The sequence below is a fragment of the Melitaea cinxia genome, chromosome 15 (assembly GCF_905220565.1).
Source record: "Melitaea cinxia chromosome 15, ilMelCinx1.1, whole genome shotgun sequence".
In the NCBI taxonomy this organism is placed as follows: Eukaryota; Metazoa; Arthropoda; class Insecta; order Lepidoptera; family Nymphalidae; genus Melitaea; species Melitaea cinxia.
Window position 1 is genome coordinate 1,711,711 of NC_059408.1, and position 26,499 is coordinate 1,738,209.

Below are 26,499 nucleotides of genomic sequence, written 5' to 3' on the forward strand. Positions count from 1 at the left end.
ATTAAAACCATGTTCACAATAAAGACACAATTCAAAATCATTATATCAATTAAAATCAAATTCGTTATCAAAATAAAAATTAAAGTAAAAAACATAATCAAATGCAAAATATAATGCAAAATAAAACCCAAAATATGATAAAGATAAAAATCGCAATCACAATTAAAAACCAAAAGTAATATTAATATTAAAATCAAGAATACGATAAAAATCAAATTCAAATTCAAAATCAATAACCTTAACAAAAAACAGACTACAGTTCCTTTAAACATAAAAGTAGTTCTTAAACCATCTTTTTTAAATCAGTAAGCGAAGTTATATGCATGACCGGGCTGGAATTTGTGCGACGAACCATAATACAGCATTTTTTAACCCATACGTATTGATAACATTTTTCTTTAGCCATTTTCTTAACTGAGTGCAAGAGTGATTTATTCGAACTTGTGAGATGATCATTTAAATAAATAGGATTGTCAGAATTGAAACCCAGGTCATTGCAATTTAACTTACGCTTACGCGCGAGTGATAAAAAATCGTCCTTCTTCCACCGGCACAAAAACCGCACTATAATAGGCTTAGACTTCTTATTATTATTGTTTTTTGGAGCTACCCTCGTAACGAAATCAATATCCGTGTCTATATTCAAATTAGCATCAGCTCTTTCTGCTATATTTTGTAGGACAGAATACAGATTTTCATTTTTTCTTTCAGGAACCCCATAAATTTCAATATTAGATCTGCGAGCCCACTGTTCCCTATCATTGTTTACGTTTTCCATGGATTCTAATTTTGACTTCAGTTGTTCAATTTCAATCGCCCTGCTAGAAAACAGCTTAACTTCAGCCTCACAATGCGTTAATCTGGCACTTAGATCCTCGAATTTCGTATTAAAAAAGTCTAAGCTTTCGCCTATACTTAGAAATTCTTGCCTCAAAGCTTTTACTTCATTTTCGAGCGGTAATATAAAAGATTTAAATTCAGCTTTGAGGCTAGAAATCTCCGTGGAAATAACAGATTTAACGATTTCAATAACAACGGTAGTGTCAATCATTTTAGGTGTAGACGATTCGCTTTCAGGCGAAGAAACTACCGTCGATGACCCGCCTCTGCGCAGATTAATGTTCTCGTCGACGTTTGTATTACGAACAGGCGTGTTGTCTTTGTTCAAATGACGAGGCTGAGCTATTGAACACTCTGGGCATATCCATGATTTTTTGCTATCAGTAGGAATATCTTTATTATTCTTCGATGGAAATAAACATTGAAGGTGGTAATTTTTTTTGCACTTAGTACACATAATGCAGTCGGTGGCTCCACCTCTGGTTGCTTTACAACATTCGTACTTCATATTGATTTAATGTATTCGACAAGAAACAACTCAGAATATAAAATATGAAAACGATCTACGTAAGAACTTTCGGGGTTTGAACCAAGGATCTGCGACTAATTGGTGCGGTAAAAATGCAAACGCCACTACACCAGCGTATCAGTAACTACAGATTGTGAAATTTGCGTACATATGAATACAGAGTGACTTGATTTGAAGATCTTAAGTTCTTTTATTTTATTCACGTAGGTTCACAATAAAGGACACTGCAATATCACTCTTAATGAACTAATTTAGTTTTAAAATAGCGGAAAACATCTTCAAAGTTATTAGATTATATATGCAAAAGTTGAAACACACATTAAACCAAAAGCTTTGTACTTGAAACACTATAGAAAGTTAATTAAACTTGAAATAGAAAATTTTTACTCAGGGAATACACAATAACACGTCTGCTTCCAACCTACTCAGGGAATACACAATAACACGTCTGCTTCCAACGGATGTCCGTGATGATGATATCCGGATGATGATATTTCCGGGATAAACTCAAAAAGTACCGATCGGATTTACTTCAAATTTGGCACGAATATTATTAAGAAGTCGGGTCAACATATAGGCTACAAATTATCACGCTATCACCTACGGGGAACGAGCAGTGAACCTTTATTTCTTCAACGCATTCTGTAACAACGTGTAATCTAACGACGCATATTTGAATGTTGTTATTATGTTAGTAACCATGCTATAAGCTAGCTTCATACTATAAATAAAGACATTCTGTAGTATATTTAGTATCAGCATTGCATCCGTGCGAAGCCGGGGCGGGTCGCTAGTTTATAATATAATAATTATATGAATGTCTATGACAATTACTAATTTTTAATAAGATTAATTTTGTTTACGATTTGATCGTTCTCATTAAAATGCAAGAATTTTCGAGAATAATGAATTTTCTGCACGAAACAATTATATTTAATAATGCGTAGTTATGTTAATGTTGCTTACAATAATAAGATTATATGTACGTAGCGCTACTACTAAAATAATAATTGCCGGCTTACCCTTCCCAAGGTCCTGTAATCCTCTTCCGATGCCAAAGACTTGTAATGCAAGTTATAATACTGTACAGTATCGGCGAGAGCCGCTGGTGGCGCCCAGTGTACCACTGCGTAGTCCGTGTCGATGTTGGTGAGGTGGAGACGAGACGGGGGGCCGGGTAGGACCCCGTAGCCTTGCAGAAGACAGTTGGTGTAGGAGGAAATGTAGCGAAGGCATCTACAAAAAAAATTTTTTTTGTAGATTTGGCACGTAAATTGTTTGTTATTAAAATTAATGAAAAAATGGGAGCAATAACAATTGCTAAATATATATATATTCTTTATTACACTTTAAAAAAAATCATAATTACAAGTCATTTTTACAAAAAATGTTGGCAAGGGCGAACTTATCTCTGTAAGAGATCTCTACCAGTCTACCCATGGTGGTGAGAGAAGATGTTATCGCGGGATTCATAAGCGCATTTGTGATAAAGTGAAAAAAAACTGAACAAAAAGTTAAAAAACATTAAAAAAAGCCATATACTTATTTTGCTATATGTACATTCAAAATTAGTGATATAAAATACATATATACTTAAATACATACATAAATTATAATTTTTACATTCAAAGATGAAAATTGAGTAATAATTAAGTAAGTATTATTTGCCCAGAATTTTATTATAACTTATAAAAAGAGTATGGAATTGTCTTCGCCGACAATTTCATTGACAAAGAAAATTTAATTTTTAATTTAATTTAGGGGGAGGAACTTAAATTAATATTTTAATTTTAGTTCAGTTTAAACGTTAAAAGTTTAGTTAAGTAAATTATATAAATATTAGTAACTTACTTGAAATGATTAAAGTCCAAACTTGTTATATTTCCGCTGCATAGCGGTAAACAGGTATCTGGCAGACCTCTGGACCGGCAGCAGGGAGTGTGGTCCAACCCATTGGCGAGGCAGCCGAATGTGGTTCCAGCCCAGGGGGCGCAGATCATCAGGTCTGTCACCTGTAACTGGTGATTAGAGCGGTGTCCTCTGGGTGATTGTGCATTAGTCACAAATGAGCGGCAGTGGGAGTGTAGGTGAATGGAAGTGATGGAAAATACTTATATGGTGTTAACGAAAAATGTAAACTGTTGTGATTAAATGGAAGACTTTTGGATTAGAATGGTTTTACGTTTGACACTTGAATAATATACCATAAATAGGAGTCTGAAAGTTTTTGAAGTGAAAACTTCTTGTGGCGTACCGCACACAAATTTTTTCGTAGATAGTAAGTTAGGCTGATCCGTCACGCTTTGAGGTGAAAGGCTCGATCGGGTGAATTCGGGACCGCCGAGTGTACCCGAGCGAGAAAGACAAAGTCAGCTGCTCTTCGCGTTGTGTCGCTGTGTTTAGTATATTCATTTAGTAAGTAATAATTGTCATTATTAATTTAATAGCAATTATTATATTATAAATTGATTGCGATTACCAATGTAGTTTTCACTTCTGCCGCGCGGTCTTAAGCACACTATTTTTTTTGTTATATACTTTTCGACACATTTTTTGTTGATTATAACAATGAATTTGCGAGATATATAGAGTTGGAGAAATCATCCATAATTATGGTACTGTGGAAAGCCATTAATTTACGAGTAAATGAATGAATGAATGAACACAAAATGGTTACATGCAATACGATCTACACTTACCCCGATTTCGAAAGTTTTGGTTGGATCACAGAGTTTGTCAACACATCCATAATGGTTAACTCCTGCGTTTACACAACAACTTCTAACATCCGGGAGTTTGGGCGCTGACGCCACTTCAGTGGACCTCATCTTACCGGGAGTTAATGTTAACGACCTAAATGAAAAAGAAAAAAAAATATATATATATAATAAGAGCGTGAGAATTTGTTTCACGGAATCAATATTGTTTCTTTTTTCGATTTAAAATCATGGTCTCTAAAGTTCAAATTTTTAACACAACTAGGCCAGCAAACAAGAGTACGGCTCCCCTGATGGTTAGACACCAGAAGCATCGTAAGCGCGTTACCGACTCTACCACTAATCCTTCCTAGAGCTCTGGTCACCTTGCAACAATACAGGAACACAACATTGCTTGGAAGCAGCATTATTTAGATGTGATCTTCTGTACGGTCGCGGTACTTCCCCAGTCGGTTTGCTCCAGATTTTGACCAAGATATTTCCTGCTGTGCTTATAACTCAGTTATTTATTAAAAGTTATGCTGAATCGTAATTCATAAAATATTTACAAAATCTATAAAAAATTATGACATTACATCTGTACAAATATTTGTCAGGAGCGAGAATCGAACCAGCAACTGCTAACGCATTTTGTGTCGATTCTTCTCAGCAAAATATACATTTTAAATCGGTAGCTTCACATTTACTACATTTGATTCATAATAACTTTGTAAATTGATAATTCAAAAATACTTTTTTATGCCATTTTCAGAATGAAATTTTAGATTTTTTTTCATACTGAAATAGTCCACATAACATACAGTAGGTAAAGAATTTAATTATTAAAAATAATATTTTATTTCCGAGACGATTCCGTTGGAACAAAAATAAATTATAAACCTAAGTATAAATTATAAATTCACCTGATTCCGTAGCTCGGTAGACTCGAACCGTGAATATTGTACGATGTAACCGTTATCTCGTACATCGTAAACGGCACAAGGTCATTCAACACCAGGAATGTTTTATTTGAGGGTACTTTGAATGTAATTGATTGGAGTTTATTTGAATCGCTCTTCAACGAACTTTCGGATGAATCAATCAAATGTGAGTCAAAGGATCGTAGGGTTGTCACGTTGACTACGTATTCGGTCACTGATTCCGCGTTCTCTGTTGGAGGGTACCATGATACGTTCAATTGTTTCTCGTTGAGAGGTTCGACTTCAACGTCTTCCGGTGGACTTGGAAGTAGCTCTGTAAAGTATTGTTTGTTATTTGTTTTAAAATTATTTATTATAAAAATTTCTTTATTTTCATAAAAAGTTTTTTTTTTATTATCACATGCACACCATGTATTAAAAATTATTAATTCAAATTTCACTATATATAAGGGGTTCTTTGTGGAATTGTTTTTAGTAAAATAATATTTTGTAAAATAGAAAACGCGATTTTTCAAAAACATGCTTAAGTTTGTATTGTGGCAGCTTTAAAATAATGATTAGCAGTTATATTCATAGTAAATAATTAGTTGACATTAAACTTATGCATCATTAAAACATACATGCTTTTCAACTTTTGCTAAAACTAAATTCATACCAATTCCTTCAACAATGCAGGCTAAAGTTTTCTCCATGGACGCGGCGCACGAGTAATGGGTTTTGATATTATCTGTTACTGGTGAGTACTCTCCTCGGCAGACATCTTGACAGATATCTGGTATATGTTCTTGAATGCAGCAGGGCACGTGGTTACGTCCATCAGCCATACATCTGAGGGCGGATTTTTACATAATAAAGAATTTAGTACATCATATTGTGTTAATACTTAGGGTCTGTTGATTAGAGTTTATGACGTTGATGAACTTTGGTTTTATGAAGTGGATTCTGCTCGCTGGGTCTTTATATCATTGTCGAATTTCGTAATTGGTTCTGAACTATATTTTCTGCAGACATTTTTTTGAAATAAAACTTCTTAACGCACGCTTGCCTTGGTAAGGTGAATGCGTGACGAGACCGTTACAAAAAATGTGACCGGGTGAGGCGAACGGAGTAAGAGATAAAGGTGCGGGCACACATTTTCTTTCTCTCTTTCTGTCATAGCTAGTTACGTTTCGTATATCTAAGACACAGTTGAGGCCTATTTTGCAGGCCTATTGCAAAGGAAGTTTAACTGAAGTCGCGTGGTTTAAAGCACACTTGTTTTTTTGGCTTTTTCAAATACGTTTTATCCTAAGAATTTATTAAATGGAATTTAACTTTGCAGTTTTAAATTTTTTGGCAAAAAATAAAACGAGCTTTTACGGTTTAGTACTTAATATAATGTTCCCTTTTACTATTGTTAATTTTTTAGTTATTGAAATTGCATTCCTTACATAGATCAATCATCCGAACTCAGAGATCATCATTTTTTATTTTTTTTTGATCATGTCAAAAATAGTTACCTATATAAGTTCATTAGTCAATCCATTAAATAATTAAACATACTTGACTATAGCAGGGAAATCAGCTTGGCAAGATTCCGGATCTGCTCCAGGTCCGTCAAGGATACTCTGTATGCTGCAATAGCCCAAACAGCTTTTTGTAACATTTGCTGATACACAACACTCTGTGTAGTTGTGGGAAATTAGGGCTCTTCCCATTGATGGAATGTTGGCTGAATAAGTGTCTGTCGCATTTTGATTTTCTGGCGGTGTTAGTCCTCTTGATATTACTGAAAATTGTAAATATGCTGAAATTGCTGTTTAAACAAAATAAGTGCTGGTAATAAAAGTATCGATACCTGGATTTTAGTAGAAGATGTAATGGTGCAATTTAAAGTAATGGATTTAAAAATTGATGAAATTAAATAAAAAATGTTTTTTCTTTTTAAATGGAAGTATAAAAATGATTAAATTGAGACTAAGAACAATACTTCTTTGCGGTCATATCACCAAGTAAGTATTGTTTAATTTACAGGAGAGTTCTAAATATAAAAATAGTAAAAAATATATATACCAGTTAGTTTATGGAAACTCCTGACTGGCGGTTCTGTGTTTAGCTCGCACATGTAGAGACCTGCGTCGGACGGTTTGACTGACTTTATGACGAGCGCCCACACGTCTCCGCCCTTCATGATACCCGGCCCTCGAATTGGTTCATCCGCTGTTCAGACACAAGAGTACTTGAATTGTAAATTTAACCTTGATTTAGGTCTTATATTTGAATCATGTTGAAGTAGATTTATTTATAGACTACAACAATCTGTTCATTTTAAAAACTCTATATCCTGTATACTTTATTTTTTGTAATACTTTTAAAATAATTTTATGCTATTTTTAATAATATATAAGTCGTAACAATACTAATTCCACTTTGAAAGGATGCATATTCGCATATTCTTTCAAAACAACAATTGACACAGTTTGCGCCAAAATTAAAGACCTTATATTAGAATCCGTTTTTTATTGTAAAAAGACTGTGTAATATGGACCTTTATTGAAAAGAATATTAAGGGGAAAAGAACGATGTAAAATATTATGAATAATGAAACAAATGTTTTTAAACTTTTTCTAATTTTCTGACATTTTGTTTTCTAAATATGGACAATCAAATTTCAAAGCGTACTAAATATACTATTATATACTGATTTTGATTTTTGATATTATAGCTTATGAAAAAACAATTTAAAAAATTCAGGCTATATTTACTATATAAATGCAAGAGAAACGATTAATTGAGACAAAATTAAAACTGTGTGATTTGATTAGCATTGAATATTATAGCAGGTAATATGTGATTTGGCTAGTATTAGATCTAACTTACAATCATCATGTAGAACTTGTACTCTTTCATCCCTAGTGACTCTCACACCACCCGCCGTTAGAACTTCGAGATCTCTCGCTCGTTTCCAAAGCACAGGTCTTCCTCTCGCTCCGAGGACCACACATGTCAGTAGCGCATCCTCTCCACTTTTCACTGCTACTCCGCCCGCTGGTGCTCGCATCCAGGCTTCTTTGGGCTCGTCATCTTCTTGATTAGAACTGCTCGCTGTTTCTACTGTATCCCCATTGACTGATCCTAGAACAAAAGTAAAGATTATGTTGATTTTTATTACTGTAATATTTTCACACAATTTGATATTAACTCTTTAACTGTTTTTTTGGATTAATAAATAAATAAATATCTTATAACATACACACACGGTCGTCTGTTCCTATTTTATGCAACTTAATGCTTGTGTTACAGGTAACAGCCGACTGTTATAACTATATATATATATATATATATTTGATAAATACACATATAAATAATACATATATAAGTATATAAATACAAATATTATATTACACCCAGACTCAGGCGGGAATCGAACCCGCAAACCGCGGAACAGAAAGAAGGGCTACTACAAACTGCACCAAAGGGCTAGTCAATAATGCATCGTTTGATCCAATTTAAAGTAGATTTTTAATACTTTATGGTTTTAAGTCGTAATATTAAATTTTATGGCCTGAAGCCTTTCACGGTAAATATATATCGTGATGCAACAGGGAGACAACTTGACGCTAAATGGTACTAATAGTAACAAATCACCTCAATCACCTAATCTACAAAGGCATGAGTAGGAATCAAGTCTACGACCTGTTATATCCCATTTTATAACGTAGTAAAAGCTTCATAAGCATTTATTTTATACACAGTATTTTTCCTTTAGTTTAATAATTAGTCAGCAATTGCATTGTTCCTTTTCTTTGTTAATATTATTTCATTTTAAAACAGTCAGTTAGACTCAGGGCCCCGAGTAGATCGGACATCAATTAAAGTTCGGAAGTCAAATATACAACATTGTGTCCAATCTTTTTAAATAAAGAAATAATAATAATTACTACTCTTTATTGTACACCACAAAGAAACATTACAACAAAAGTGATACATGAAAAGAAAGATGTAGAAAGGCGGTCTTATTGCTAAGAGCGATTTCTTCTCAGACAACCTTTGGGCATAGGACATAGCGAAGAAAAAGAAAAGCGGTAGGGAAGTGTACAAACAGTTGATGAAGAATTGGCATATCGTTAACAAGCAGTATGATATTAACAGAAGTAAATATACATATACACATACATATACACACAACATACATACATATATGCAAATAAATATATACATATATATACTACATAAACAAAATTCTACATAAGTAGTTAGCGAGGTAGAGTAGTTTTTTTAAAAGACATAGAGGGTCGGCCTCTTAACAGACCGTTGTGGTAATGGGACATTCGTACAACTACAACAGAATGATTTTCAATTTCAATCACTCATTTACTTATTAGGAAATAACTTACCTAATTCTAAACCAAACTTATCACTTTATCAATACGATTGATGTGATAAAACGTTAAACGTACATTTTGAAAGCACACATTAGTTTTAGTTAGATTGGTAGCAATCGCTGAATTCCATCATTTGTTCAATCAGTAAAAGCTTTTAGAATTTAATGATTATGTTCTGTGTTTCAATGTACTCGACATTGGTAATATTATTATTTTTACTATTGGTTATAATTTTATATTAGTAATAATTTATTATATTTATTATTTTTTACTTTTAGTACATGTTTGTATGGTAATAATAAATTTAAAAAAAAAAAACAACAAATTCTATTCAAATTCAAAACGCTTTTCTTGATCTCTTAATACTTTTGAATTATGTTTTAAGTGGCGCTGCAATTGTTTCTGAGCACCGTTCCTACTAAGAAGAATCCATTAAAAGAGTCGATAATCATTTTCTTTATAAATAGCTGATCACGCAAGCGTTGTTTTGCCATATATCTTATTAACCCCCCTTATAACTTAGGGGTATGAAAATAGATGTTGGCCGATTCTTAGACCTACCCGATATGCACACAAAATTACATAAAAATCGGTCCAGCTCTTTCGGAGGAGTATGGTAACTAACATTGTAACACAATAATTGGAATACCCACGAAAACTACTTTCACATCTGTTTATTACAATAATAATCTTTTACACTATAAATAGCTTTGTTTATTAATATAATAAAAGCGTTAGTGGAATTTGATTATTAATTTATAGCATTTTATCGTCATAAAAATGAATTTATTAAAATTATAATTTTGTTTTTACTTTTTGTTTTGATGAATTAAACCAACCACTCACTATTAAAATACCATTTAATTTATTTAATCGAAGTTATAACAACTGTAAACATTTTATTGTTTAATTAATATACTTATTTGCTTACAATACAATTAGAAAAAAGAATCTGTAATTTTATTCTATTCTACTTTTAAGGCCTTTTGATTATAAACAGTTGTTAATAATGAATACAATTTAACATTTCGTTTCATTATATGGCAAGTAACAACCACAGAATGGCAGTAACACGAGTAATTGTATGATAAAATTGAATTGACAACGAAATCGAGCTTTTTCTACGCCTTTGTTATTTGTTCTTTTTATATGATGTAATATAGCCCACTTTATACAAACAATAGTATAACGCATAATTTAATAGATCTAATCAAATGAACTTCCCTTTGAAATAGTACATAACATCAAATTTGTAGTGAGGCACACTAAGGTTCACGTGAATATACGTGAATATTTATAGCATTACGAGTAATAAAGTACGTAGGAATCAAACTTTAAGGCGAGAGGCTTAAAAAGCAATTCTGACCTACAGACACACCTCTAATAAAAAGGTCCATACCCTTTCGTGGTCGTTTTGCGAATACAAATGTAGAGATTCTCTTAGTGTGACCTGTGTGTAAGCGGATTCTAATTTTATTTATATTATCGTTACAACGGCTTGTATTCCATAAAAACTTTTTTTTAATTAATTGTTGTTTTACAAGAACACGTTGAAATATATAAAAAACTAACTTGTTCCTTTATAAATAATCTGTATAAAACAAAAATGAATTAACTTGCAAACGTCTAACTAACTGCAGTGCAATCAACCGTATAGTTTTAATATAGAAAAGCAGCTAGCCCTACCATAAGTAATGTTTGCTCAGGTGTCTATGATAACAGGCAGAACCAGCGCCTACACATACTATCTGAGGTACGGTGAAAAGCCTCACGGCAGAAAATTTAAACATTAACGATAGATTTAATATTATCTCCCTAAGAGTTCCCAAGTAAAAGTCGCTTACACTGAGTCCTGACGGCTACATTTAGATTCTGCGTAGGGCCGCTTGACAGGGCCTGGATAAAGAAATCGACGCAAATTTAGCGACCGTCCCTACCACACATCTCGAATGAATCAGTTTATATGATAACACCCTTTTTACGATTCGCCCGAAATTGACTAATATTGTTCCTAAATTCAATATTCGTATGGGATTTCGCTGAGTGATTGATTCAATAAGCGTTAAGAGCGAAATATGTCGAATGGTTTTTTTTTTTAAAAGATTTTGTGGAATATTTGTGACTTGTGAATATGTTGCCTTTTCAAGTCATTGAACAAGCAAAAAGGTTCTCTTGTAAGTTTTAACGAATCTAAGCAACACAAATTATTATAAAGCTATATTGACTAGCCCGTTCGCGCAGTTTGTAGTGGCCCTGCTTTCTGTTCCGCGGGTTGCGGGTTCGATTCCCGCCTGAGTGGGTGTGATATTTATATTGATATATGTAATATTTCGATGTATATTTATCAAAAAAAAAAAAAGTTGTAACAGTCGGCTGTTACTTGTAACACAAGCATTAAGTTGCTTACCATAAGAACAGACGACCGACGACGTGTATGTTATTAAAAATAAAAAATACTATCTTACAAAAAAAACAAAAAACAAAAGAAAGCTGAAGTTTGTTCGTTTTTTTAAACATCTCAGGAACTGCTGGTTCGAATCGAAAAATTCATATTGTGTTGGAAGACCCATTTGTCAAGAAAGACTATGTCATATTTTTTCTCAAATTAAGGCTTGGAAACCGCGGGCACAGCTAATGTTATATATAAGGTTTATTGTAATATAGGTTTATGTGCTTGTGCATATTTCAGATTGTCTAATATTGATTCGTGATTGTCAAAGATTGTGTGAACAACAGTACCTTGATAGACATTTCATATAGTTACATAGTTTTATAAGTATTCATAAATTAACAAAGTCTTAGGAGTTACAATCTAATAAATGAAATTGCATTGTTGCATGTTCGCAAAGTTAAAATAATGAGAGTTAGCATGGGTGCAAAGAACCTTTGCAAAACCGCAGTTCAAACCTAGTTGCATATGATTAAAACACAAAAAGATAAAATGTATATAGATAGCGAACACATTAGCGTTTCGAAAAAGAAACCTAATATCCTCTAGGGGACGCAGGGGAACGAACACCGTATCACTGTATGAAAGGTGGTAAAATTGCATATTGAAACAGCTTTACATACGATTTTGATTCATATTGCTTCCGCTGTAAAAGTTATAATCCTAGATCTGTTTGTTCACAAGAGTATACAGTATGAGACGAGGAGAGCGCAGTGAAAAATCATACGAAAAATATATCCTTTGCTAAGTAAATACACACGGCCTTTGAAATTGTCGAGTTTCGACCACGGCGTTTCTTTGCTTTATTTTAGTTAAAGTCTTTTGTGAGTTCGTGTAAACCCAATATCATGAAACCTAGCTGTTGTGACGTGACAAGCCAAAATGGACCCTTTGTAAGGCACAAAACGTGCGCTTTTTGTAAAATTACAAATAAGAATGAAATAAAAATAATAAAACAGAGGATCACAAAGAAAATCAAAACAAATGTTTCACGCTATTTCGTATATTATTTTAAAAAGAGAAGATGGATGATTTATGAATTTATTTTGTTTTAAGTACAAACAATAAGCATTAACTACGGACTTACGGTTTCTATTTCCTTTAATTTATTAAGCTTATACGACATTTGTATTTGCCCTGATGCTGCAAATATTTTTTGGACAGTGGACAATCCTATGAACATCCTCCTTTTACTTCTTATCTGCCACTAAATTCTAAACTAGTTAGTTCAAATGGTGAAATCGTGTATCCGCCAAATAATATTTGTACTGGTATAAAGACGAAACTCGCCGTGAAATTAAAAATAGCTGAAGACTTTAGACCTAACAGCCAAAATATTTTATTGAATTACAAGGTTTGTTCAACAATATTGTCGTGTGTTCTGCAAGTTTCATTTCACGTTTTCTCAGCAGCGTGATTTAAAATTTTACAGAAAAGACACGCTTGACGTAGTTCTTACTTTGACGACATTCGAATATAACGTGGATCGATGTTCTTATACTCGTAGTTGGGGAGCTGATGTTTGAAATTTTCAAATCTTTATAATATGCTCATGCGGGGATTGAAATTAGTGATGTGTTGACTATTAATGTGATGATTGCTTTTGGTGGAGTTGTGACGATAGTTCCATTATAACACCGACAGTTACACGCAGATAGTTTTACGGAGCTAGCAAGAAGCTAAGAGAGTAAATTATCATTTCGCTTATAGTCAAGCGAAATGATAACATGTTTATTGTGATCAATTGTATTTTGGTTTGTTCTTTGAATGATATCAAGATTTAGCCTGTACCACCCTACTACTGGGCATAGGTCTCTTTCTCCACGATGAAAAGGATTGGAGTTTAACCCACCACGCTGCTCCACTGCGGGTTGTCGGATATGTTCCCTACTATGAGTAACGATCGCTATCAGGTAACTATGATAAGAACGGACGGCTTAACGTGCTTTCCGAGGCATGGTGGGAAGACCCACAAGGAGTCATCCGAACCGGAAAGAAATATTTTTACAAATAAAAATATCCATCTCGGGGAAATCGAACCCGCAAACCGTGGATGTTTTAGGCGACTACACTCCCTTCTACTTCAGAGCGGTTTTTGTACGACATACGTTTCATGAATAAATAATGTGAGTTCTTATTTCAAAAAAGGAGTAAAGATGACGTTAGGAATAGAAAAACTGTACAAATCTCGGCGACCTTTTGTCTAACTCCAGCAGCTTGAAATGGAGCACCGGGCCGTTGTTCCTTTGCATCTACGAATGTTTTTTTTACCTAGCGTCGTATTGAAACATCTTGAAAGAAACGCTGAAAAAGTGAGCCGTCACAACTCGCCTGGTGCTAAAAATTGAGTCTGTGTGAAACTTAACATAGAGATTCAGATTTTTTTTTGCTTAAAAACAAAATGTCATCTACGGGATTTTAATTGTCCATGTCTTTTTTTAACTGAAAGTGGAACTGATTACTATGAGAATCAATAGCTATAGCCAATGATCAAAATTTTGTTTCTAAGATCATTGGCTATATCCATATTGTTTTGTAATGTTTACACGAATTTCACTCATTATAATGAAACAACTTTGTCGACCATTTAAAAAAAAAACTTAATAAACCGCGATAAAATCTGAAAAAGTTGTTTCATTGCGGCTATATCCATTTTTTTCTTCTATCATATGACTTTTCTTTGGTACTATAACAGATATGTATTACTGTATGTATATTTTTACACCCGAAATTCACTTCGATTATGTATAACGTACTGTGACCGCTATAGTGACACGATTTTTTATTTTGTTTCAGTGCGACCTTAATTTCTTAATAAAGGCTTGGTAAGACATTTTACATGGTAAAGGTCATATTTAGCTTCATCATTTTTTTAAATACGGACACAAAAATAGAATTAACACCATTCCATACAATTATCTTTTGCATGAATTCATTTTATTTACATAATTTTTGTAAGTGAAAAATCTTTTTGTTTGTAGCTTCAAACACGATTTCGTATGGAATTAATAAATTATTATTTTCTTACTTTACATACTTCAAGTTAATACACGTTTTTTGTTTTAACGAATGACAAAAAGTTGTTCATTTCGTATGGGATTATTGAGGCAAGATTTCCACGAAGCTCATATTATGTACGTTGACAAAAAAGACCTAATGGAGGGTTCGGGTTTTTCAACTTAAGCGGATTCGAGCTTAAGCTGGGTTATTAAAACTTGGCACGTGTTCAAATGTTTTTTTTTTCTATTCAAAACCACGATTTAATTAGTATAGCAACACATAAACCCTCATTGCATAAAAAAAAAACTTAATTAAAATCCTGGCAGAGCATTCGAAATTTGATTAGAAAAAAAAAAACAAATCTCACGAGGACACATCTAACAATTCAAAGGCTCGGTAACAACTTCCTTAAGAAGGCTGTGGCGTGATAAAATTATAATATTCTTTCAAATAGATTTTTTGACGTAACAAATATTTAAACGATTTTCATCGTTATCGTTTGACAAATAAAGTTCATACTTGTTTACATCATTTTATGCAATGTGTCACGGAAAAAATGTCCCTGAAAGGTAAAATTTTAAAGTATAATTTTGTTTGATCCGCTGGATTCGCGATAAATATTTATTGCTGAGACCACAAGGGTCGAGAGTAATGTTAAATGAAATCCACGGAACCCTTCTCACATGAATAGTGATGTTACGTGGATTTTAAAGTTATTTAGCTACGTTGGTATTTAGGAAGGACTCTAGGAAGTATGCAGGTGTACTAAATACACGATGACGACAGGATTTGTTGACGACTTGAAGATTTTTTGTCGAGGCTTTTTTGTGTTGATATTGCTATCAAGTTTAAACATTCATCTCATGTCAATTTTCCTATTCGCTGTGCAATGCTGTTCTGGTTCTGGCTTAACTTTGGACAGCAAGTTGCACTTTAACATACACATCGATATATAATTTCTTTGGCTTACAAATTATATAACTATATTTATTTACTTATAAAACTAAGTTTTAGGCCGCAGATAAAGTACGCGGTGGTCATATGGAACTCAATTTACAAAAAATACCATAGTTCAATTTAGATGTTATCGTAAGAGTATATCATATCCAGAGTTACTAAATAAATATAAGCTGCTTAATCTTAAGTCTCAGCGGGTTCAGCTTAAGGCTATCTCCCAAGAAATCGAACGAACGCAGGAACTCGATCCCCATTATATAATGCATGCTTGAAACTTATAACAAAAAGTATTATTCTGTAGATATAATTGCGTATAGTGTCAGTTGTTATAAAAACATATAATTAATATCCTTTCTGAAATTTGATACCAGTCATCGACCATTGATGATACAAAAGTAAATAAAAATATAAACATTTAATAAGAATCAAATATTTTATTATATGATGCATTTTTCTTTATCTTATTTTAATTGGATTCATCTTTAAAATTATTAATACCCTATTTTGTTATTTTATATTATATTATCTATATAACAACACCATATACCTACTAACTAAATTAATAAACTACTAGCTGACCCGGCGAACTTCGTATCGCCTAACACAAACTTTATCGTATGGTATTAAAGTTCAAATTGACTTTTAAGTATTATCGCAAATCTTTTGTATGGGAGTATAGAAAAGTGTTGTTTTTAGAATTTTTCAGGAAATTTAATTTTTTTTTTTGAATTTTTCTCCCCATAAGAACCATCCTCGTACTTCAAGGAATATTTTAAAAAAAGAATTAGCGAAATCGGTCCAACCGTTCTCGAGTTTTGCGCTTAGCAACACATTCAGCGACTCATTTTTATATTATAGATAAGTCAACTTATCCCCAGTCACCTTGCAAACAGGTTTCACAAATACTAAAAAAAATCACTAATATAATTATATCTATTGTATATAACCATATATGTAACGATTGATGTTGGGTTTGTGATGATATAATTCTAATTATGTAGCGTTTTTAGACCTAAGGTAAATTATAAATTTGTAAAATAGTTCTGATAATATAATAAAAAAAATGTAAGATATTACTTAGTAATTTCTGTTATAATGCAATAAAATTTAAGCACGAGTATACTTTCAAAGTAAATTAATATATATGTATAATACAAATAGCTGCGAATAGGTTCGGCACTGACTGCAAAATATTCATAAACTCGAGAGCTCTCACTAATGTCCCTTCTCCTTCTAATATAGAAACGTGACAAAGAATTTCATTTCGCCTGTGCGACACGCTTTTATATGTTCAGTTGGTATTGTTTACTCAAACTAAGTCAGACAACGCGCGCTACTGAGTAATTTGTGAGATATTTTATGCAAAATGGAGGGTGAATTATGCGTGTCTTCTTTGTGTTAATTTAGATTTTTTTTTCGATAGCAAATAGGGAAGAAACCATTCACAACCCCAAAACTGATAAGCCGATTTCGATGAATATTATCAAAAATTATAAAAAATTTGATTTGGTGTAGTATATATTGTGCGAGAACTGTGTAAGCAAGCATTGGTCATTTTTTTTTTTAATCTATCGATTATAGTATACATTGTAATAGTTTATAAAAAAGTTTTGTTAATTGTAAATTTTCATACACTTACACATTTAATAGAGCTAAAGGCAAGAAAAAAGGAAAAATCCATCTCGTATTACTCGTATACGTTATTAACATATTATTGTTATTGGTCTGTAAACTCTGGAAAGTTCTGTATCTTAAAAATAAGCAGCACGATAAGTTTTGTATATTATTCATAATTCATTACAAATATAAAAAAAAAAAATCACTTAACCGACTAAAGTCGCAAATGTAAAGAACACTTAACAACGATTTGCTTTGTTGAGTGTTAAGCGCGCCAAGTTTAATAACGTTCGGTAAATTACAGTTGCCTCTCGAACTATATAAGCATACAATGTCAACATAATTACTCGATGCGGAGTGAATTAAAACCATGCTACACACGACTTTAATTTCGTTTTATACCAAGATTTGTTGCCTTTGATATTTACTACATAACAACTTTCTAACATGTCGTTTGGAGTTTGATTAAAATTATATTATATTAGGGGAAGTTTTAATCAATTTTACTTGTTCAAAAGATTACATAATTATACCGTATAATACTGCTATTCTGTCGAAATTTTCCATTGCTGTGTTGATGCTTCCATCGTCTATTAAGAAAAAAAAATTAAACCTTAATCTATAGCGAATTGACGGTTATTAGATTTTCATTAATTCTATTTATTTTCCTTTATCATGTTATAGAAACATTTTTTAAGACGAATAAATTAAGTTAAACAGTTCGGTCAGTTCGGATTTGGTGTGTGAATTATTCGCATGATTTACTACGTTTTATTAAAATTCTCGTAAAGAATAGTAAAAAATGTTTCGTACACAGGACAAATAAAGATAAGTGATAGTTACGCCAACAAGAAACGTAGCAATGCTATTTAGTGTTCCTTTTTGAAGGACGTAGGTATGTATTTTATAGAAATCACGTCCGCTCAGTCCAAAAGCGTAATTAGTAGGAAAGCGGAGGGACACTCAAATTCTCGTGTTTTAAAAGGTTTGCGAAGTGAAATAAATTTGAATTTAACTTTGCATCTTGAAATTTATTGTAAATACTATGTAATATTCTATTTCAGTAGAATATAGGTTTGGTTTTCTTTGTCAAAAAGTCGTTACGTCTTAGTCGATACGTTTTTATATTGTTTGTTTTTACTTGCTCTATTGATTGTTATTGTGTAGATCTCGCAGTATTTTACTGCCCAGAACTTAGCCGTATTAGCAATTTTAAATACCAAAAATTTTGAAGATTTTTAAAATCGGTCAATTGTGTATTGAATGAGTGCTTCTAAATAAACAAACAGACTTCTAAACTTTATACGTTCAGGAATTTGAATATAAAAAGAAAATATATAATCTTTTCCACAAAAAGTTTTTAATCATAATTCCATTTAATTTCGAACTGAACAACTCAAAGATAAAATTTTAAATTGATTTAAACACAAAAAGTAGTTTTGTTATCACTTGGCCACAAACAATTATTTAATTAACGATCAGATATCTTGTATCTTCTGCTGTGTGGTTACGGCAGTGAGACTATAGCCACCTCCTCTTTTCTCGTGGGTGTCGTAAGAGGCGACTAAGAGATAACATAGATCAACTATCACTTTGGAACTTAAAAAGCCGACCTATTGCGGGATAACCATCCAACTGCTGGCTTTGAAATACACAGGCTGAAGATAAGCGGCAGCGTTCAGTGCGACAAAGCCAGCCCTGCGGTCGCCAAATCATCTGCCCAGCGTGTTGACTATGGACAAAACACATGAGTTCTCGTCGTTTTTGGCGCGGACTTGTGGAGACCTATGTCCAGCAGTGGACTGCGATAGGCTGATGTGTGTGTGTATGTGTGTGCGTGTGATATGTTAACATTTATATTTAAGTTTTAATTATATTAATTTTTAGTATAATATTTTTTTTTTACATTTTTAACTAATCATTAAATATAGGTAAGATAATAAGAGAAAGCAAGTCATCCTTCGAACTATAAACAGATTGCCAATATTATTATTGAATACTCGATGAGGTACTTGCCACTTCACGCTAGTTTCATTTTATTTTGCGATAGTGAAATAAATTTGAATTTTTAAAGCGATTCACATGTAATTCCATATTTGACGATTAATATATGTATATTGTGCTATGAAAACTATTATTTTATTTTTATTAATACCGATATTAAGTTGCTAGTTTGTTTGTTTTTTTGACGTGTTTTTGAGGAACCTATCAAAATGAATTATCAATTATAACGGTTAAATAGTATAACATAAATTAAATTGAATCAGTATCACTGATGAAATAAAGTTATAACCTATAGATGAACAAAGAAAAATTATAGTCGACAAAGTCGAATTGCTTCCAATAGCGTCAATTGGTAATAACGTTTAAAAGCCGTTCCAAACGTTGACATATTGACATTTGCGCCTTTGTTTCTTGATCGAGTAAAGAAATTTATATTTATGTACATAGATATTTCTTTACAACGACTGTGTACGCCAATTTTTTTATTGGTGACAAGATTTCGATAAAAATAATAAAAAAATAAAAAATAAAAATAAAAATCTTTTATTGTCAAGCTACATAGGCTCATAGTTGGTTAGTACAATAATAAATACTTAAGAACTATGTTAGTAAAACAAAATACAAACAAAAAATAAAAATAAAAATGAATAAATAGAAATAAATAATGGTTGATAATGGTTGTGTATTCATCTATCGCTCAAGCCTATTTATGATTTTACAACTTTCTGGTCAGAGTATTCTATTCTTCTTAGTGTATTATTGTGTATTCTAGTTAAAATAGTTCTTTTCAGTCTATCGCAGTCGACTGCTGGACTTAGGCCTCTCCATGTTCAGGCCAAGAAAACGGCGTGAACACATGTTTTTTGCTCATAGTCACCACGCTGGGCAGGCGGGTTGGTGACCGCAGGGCTGGATTTATCGCACCGAAGACACTGCTGCCCGTCTTCGGCCTGATAATTATTAAATGATCGAATGGTCATCCCTTTACCAAAAATAAGCAGACTGCTATAAAGGCATTGAATGTTCTATTTAATCAAAAAGAAATCTATAATTTTCCCGATTCCAGTCTACGCTAGGAGTCTTGTTTGTTCATTTCAGTTTATTGTTTCTCAGAAATACGCAAAGCTGCCGAACTTGGCTGTTGTCACGAACCACATAATTATTAAGAATCGTTGCTTTTGTACTTATCACTAACACAAATATTATACAAAGGAAAGGTTTGATTTTTCTTTATTTATAGTGTAAACGCGCAAAAATTACTGGACTAATTTTGCAAATTCCTACACCAGGAGAGTGTAAAGTTAAAACTGTGTATAAGCTGCATTTAAGTTAGCAATTCTGAAAAAGGGATGGACTTTATCTAGTTTTAATATCTCTGAATCTTACCAGAGATAAAATTTTATCGTAAGCTTCATACAAATTGTGTCAAAAATTTATCGCTAGAAGGCGAAACCAGAGATAGATAGAATGTTGAAAACAGCTGTAGAAAAGCAAGGCAAGGAAATGTTCATGTATTGTTTAGGTACTTCTACGGAACACTAATACTTATATACAAGTGATGTGTGAAAGGACTGGCCAACTATCGGCAAGGACAGAGATGAGTGGCAAGGACTGAAAGAGGCCTTCACTCGAGGAGGTGTCCATATCCAATAGCAAACAAAAACAACTCTTACTAACATTTAGGCAATAAGCAAATCATTCATAACTATCCAAACTCTAACAAACAAATACCAACATTTGAAATGGGAATTAAGGATAAGGAAATAAAGATTTCTTAATTTTTTATTTTATTTATTTATTTATATACCAGTGATTATTACTTAGGGTTTATTTCCAGGCAAATTTTATAAAAATTCTTTTGGCAATTTTCATAGGAAGGGTGCCCATACATTCAGGAGACATTACGAGCACGTATAGACTAAGGAGATTGGAGCTTTTCCGAAATGTCAGAGACGAATGACAATGACAGACAAATGTCAATATTTGTTGATAATCAAAAATGAATGGAATATTTATTTTTATGTGACATATAGACTTTTATAATTTTTTTCTTTCCAATTTTACTTCTTATCCATTGTTTATATCTCTTTCCTTCTCTTAATTTCCCTTTCATTCCTCTAAACTAATCTCTTCGAACATCTAAACATTCTGTAATTTATTGTACTTGAACATCACCAATAAATGTCGACCCAACGAAATCAAGAGACGTCTCCTATAAATCTCAAGTTCTTATAAAGTATTCACGAAAACCGTCTCTCGTTTAATTTAAAATCCACAAACATACCATAAATTCTGTTAAAACAAGGCATAATTGTCTGTAAATCTTCTCTCATTTCTAATAGTCAGCAGATTATGTATTTAGCATCGCGTAAATAAGAGCTAACATCGTAAGCAATCCATTAATTTAATGTTAGATGTCACCTACCACCTACCACATGTAAATTACTCTCAGAGTTTCCATTAAATGCTTAATAAAATCCCCGAGGGGAGAACTTTGGGTCGGTGATGTAAGCTAGGGTATTAATATAATTACTAGGAACATGTAATACCTAACATATTAAACCTGAAGTTTTAATAGAGACAAGATATTTTATTAAATTATATTAAGGTTGTATAATAAAGTGTAAACAAAATTGATAAATAAATATCTTATGATTATAAAAATAATAATCACTAATCAGAGGATTACTTGAACACACAAGTAACATATTTGAAAATTCTTGACCGTGAAACTATAAACTATTAAATAGTCAAAAATCGGAACTACATTTTTTAAACTCTTTTTTGCAAATTTGAAATGACGTACGGAAAATAATAATATTATATAACTTAAAATAGGTGCACAGGCAGCCTCATTTCTTATAGTGATTTCTTACAGTCAAGCTCCAAAAATAGATAAAATATTGATAAAATAAACAATAAAGTAATATTAATTATTTAAACTGCATATTATAGACAGTACTCGTAAATAAAGGAAATTAAATTCATATCACTTAACATATGTGCAAAAGATGAAATGAAAAGGGGGATCCTCCGACCAGACGGGTGTTGTGTCTGGTGGTCTACTGCTCCGACGGTTGTCATCGGATTCTTGTATATATATTCAATCGCTCCGATAACTTTGATATCGCGATTTAGGATACGTCAGTTTTCTAGTTTGTATGTCGCGAGATAGATGTCGCCACTAAGCTATAGAACTGATAGTAACATAACTTGGTATATACATATCTGGAGATCCAGAATAACGTACAGACTAATTTTTATCCCGAAATTCATAGAGGAGCGGAAATAATATACAAGAGTAGGAGCTAGTTTTATATATGTGTGCGAATGTTATTATGAAACCTCACATGTTCTACGTAATAGCTTTAATTATATTTTCTTTGAGCGTAAATAAATTAAATACGTACAAAATATACTCTGGTTTAAGGCACTTAATCAGAGTTGCGATAATTACAAATTATTTCTTGACTTTAAACGGCTGCTCTATATTACAAACTAGCTGTGCTTGCGACTTCGTCCGCGTGGAATTTAACAAAAAAGTTATTGTTTAGTTCGCAAAGCTATAAAATAAATAAATTTCTAAAATAAAATTAGCCTAAGTTACTCCTTACTACATCAGCTATCTGCCAGTGAAAGTCCTGTCAAAAACGGTCCGGCCGTTTCAGAGCTTAGACATAACAAACAGACGGACAGACAGACAGACAAAAATTGTAAAAAAATGTGATTTTGGTATATGTACCGTGTCATTCATATGCATGTAGTAAAAAGCTGTTATTTTAATATTACAAACAGACGCTTTCATTTTATTTATTTTTATAGATTTATAGATTGATTATAGATAGCATTACAAAAATATAGTCGACTACAAGGAAAATAATTTAGAAAATATTCATAGGAGTAGCATATTCATATGGAATCTGGCTACGTTCCTCACCACAGGAAATCAGCAGTACTTGAGAGTATGTATGGCTAGGATTTTCAGTAGGTTTAAGTTCTCTAGCTAAATAATACTGTTTTCAAGCAGTATTGTGTTCCTGTTGGTGAGTAAGGTGACCAGAGCTCCTGGGGGGGATTGGGGATTTGGTCGGCAGCGCGCTTGCGATGCTTATGGTGTTGCTGGCGTCTATAAGCTACGGTAATCTCTTACCATCAGGTGAGCCGTACGCTTGTTTGCCGACCTAGTGATATATAAAAAAAAAAGAAAGAGTTCATCCCAAGTAAGGTTTTTCCATATCCGCCAACGCGCAGTGGAGCAGCGTGGTGAATTAAGCTCTGATCCTTTTCTCACATAGAGAAAGAGGCCTATGAATAGAAGTGGGATTTTACATGTTGAAGCGTGTAAAAAGGTTTTTCCAGATATCATCTCCACACACAGTACAGGGTACAGGGTACACCTCTATCTTAACAACGTCAAACGACAACAGTGTTAACAAAGCGTTAGCTTTACTTTTACAAAAATAATAATTTATTTTTAAAGTTTTAATTTGTAAAATGAAGTTAAAAAATCCTTAAATGAAGTAATTAAAATGTTTGCCTTTAAAAAAGAGAAGTCTTTAACGACTTAAATACGGTATAAATGTACCTAAGTTTATAAATTTGAATTTCCTTTTCGTTTTAATACTATTTCGAGGATGATTCTCGGACATAACAAAGTTTACGATTTAGTGATTTTGACGGAAGTCTAGTTAACTGTTTCGCTAGATATAAATCCGGTAACTGTATTACCGCCCAAGCGTGTTTGCGGGATTTCTGAGAGATTTCGGATGCATGTAGCAATTTTCAGTTCTTTTTTGTTTATGTATAATGTTCTTCTACGAGTATCAATAATGACAATTTACAGTATCTAATACTATTAAACGAGCAATTCTTGTATATATATTTAATCGGAATCTCGGAAACGGCTCAAAAGATTTTCATGAAATTTAGTATATAAGGAGGTTTCGGGGGCAATAAATCCACCTAGCTAGGATTCATTTTTATAAAATGTCGTTTTATCACTGTTTTTAGGCAATGAAAAAATGGCTATAATATCGTTAGAATACGAAGGTAAATTTCGCAATTGTTAATAAAGTTGTAATAGCTCAGGTGGGAAATCGACGGATCGCGACCGACCGAAAAGGCCACGGTTCAAATCCCTATGTCTCCAGGTCGATTATTATTATTTTTTTATTTTTGATTTTTTTATATTTATTTATATTTATTATTATTATCGGTAAAATCGAATAATATTGTTCATATTTTATAAATAATTATGTAATTCGTATTTAAATATGATTCCCAAAAAACACGATTTACTAAAAATACACCCGGGTACTAAAATTTATATAAAGTGGGCATAGCAGGTAAGTTCAATTTTAAACCTCTCTTGTGCCTAAATATTCTCTTGCCATAAATCGTGCCTAAATAATTGCTTTTATATAACTGATTTACCGTTGCTTAGAAATGGTATGTACTATGTATTTAATATTATGTATAATAATAGTATTTAAATATATACACCCGAGTGTGAATATAAGCGAGAGGTATTAAATTGGGAATAATTAATATTAATGTGGGGCTAAAACTATTAAAACATTATTGAAATTTTTTAATTTAATACATATAAATTATATGCTGATATACAAGTACACACACATACTTAGGTGACCTGAGTGTACGATACAAAGTATACGCACACAAAGCTACTGATATGTCAAATTAATGGCTTGTAAAAATGATGCGTGCCACCAACCGACGTGGTATATACGCAATTTATAATCAGGATTAAACCGACATCACGGGCGTTAGAATGGAAGTGCTGGTACGTGATGTTAATATAGTCCTAGGAAGAGTTGTCTGTTTCTTATAGGAATACGCTTCAGTCTGTAGTATCAGACTGCCGGGCATAGGTCTCTTGCCCCACGTAGGAGAAGAATTAGAGGATTATCCACCACGCTGCTCCAATGTGGGTTAGCGGACATAAACAAAACAAAGACCACGGCAAACATCTATATGGCCAATACAAATGTTTGTCATGTGTTGCGATCGAACTTGCAACACGCCAACGCGTCGTTCTTATAGGAATAGTACATCGTTATTTACAACTCTATTTTATACAACTTAATCTTATGATGTGCATTGCTATGTTGTTGGTCAAAAGAAGAAATAGATATCAAATTGACGAGGATGTAAAATAATTTATTGGTTACGATAACACATTAAATTTAAATTTACTGTCGATTCTTCTTTGTTGTATATGGTAAAACCGGGAGAGATGCCGCAGTGGGATAGATGCCTCATGTTCTAAAAACCTAACATCCCGAACTCACAAATAAAAATTAATCGCTTAAGTAGGAGTCGAAGTCACCCCGTACCTCAGATATCCACAGATATTGGCGTGGCAAGGATGCGTTTGGATCATGTGTGTAATTTTCTCCGCGGCGAAATTTACAAACACGTCAAAGTTTTAAAGGTTAGTATTTAAGGTTGTATAATTTTATAAATAGTAATAAATTCCGTTATATTTTTTATCACGTCTATATACTGGGTCATTGAGTCTGCAAATAGTTGTAAATAGATGCTATTTTGTTTATAATTTATTTAAAAAATACGCGGGCATCTATCCCAATCACAAAGGATAGTTGCCCTGATTTTTTGAGGTATAGGTTAGGTTAGGTTAGGGGCATCTATCCCTTCATTCACCATATACAGAGTAAGTTTATATGTATAATTTTTTTTGTGTCTGTTATATTTTTTATGTATTTACGTATATTTATGTTTGGATGTTTTACTGATTCTAGCAGAACTATGCCACGAAAATATAAAAGAAAGGAAGAAATGCGAGCTCGAGTATGTTCTTGGACTATAGAAAACCTACAGTCAGCTTTCGATGAGAAAGTATGATTGTGCAATGTGCATGTTGACACTTGATATGAATATTTTAGACCAACAATTAAGAATTTATACTTTTGTTGAATAAATGCTTGTAAAAGTTAATTAAATATATATATATATATATATATATAACAATTAATAAGAATTAATCTAATAATAAAATATGAATAAAATAAGAACTAATCTAATATCAATAAAAAAATAAGAATTTATATTTTAGTTAAAC

The 26,499-nt window shown here is 32.5% G+C and overlaps 1 protein-coding gene across 1 annotated transcript in view; it reads right to left on the reverse strand.

Moving 5' to 3' along the window:
* Nucleotides 1-26,499, reverse strand: part of LOC123660570 (Ig-like and fibronectin type-III domain-containing protein 2) — an 81,310-nt gene that overhangs the window by 37,147 nt on the left and 17,664 nt on the right. Inside the window, exons 3-10 of the mRNA XM_045595627.1 lie at nt 7,866-8,120; nt 7,059-7,205; nt 6,549-6,774; nt 5,662-5,834; nt 4,989-5,319; nt 4,069-4,222; nt 3,221-3,381; nt 2,392-2,605 (exon numbers count right to left, since the gene is read on the reverse strand). Coding sequence (XP_045451583.1) covers nt 2,392-2,605; nt 3,221-3,381; nt 4,069-4,222; nt 4,989-5,319; nt 5,662-5,834; nt 6,549-6,774; nt 7,059-7,205; nt 7,866-8,120 — 1,661 coding nt within the window. The remainder of the gene's footprint in view (nt 1-2,391; nt 2,606-3,220; nt 3,382-4,068; nt 4,223-4,988; nt 5,320-5,661; nt 5,835-6,548; nt 6,775-7,058; nt 7,206-7,865; nt 8,121-26,499) is intronic.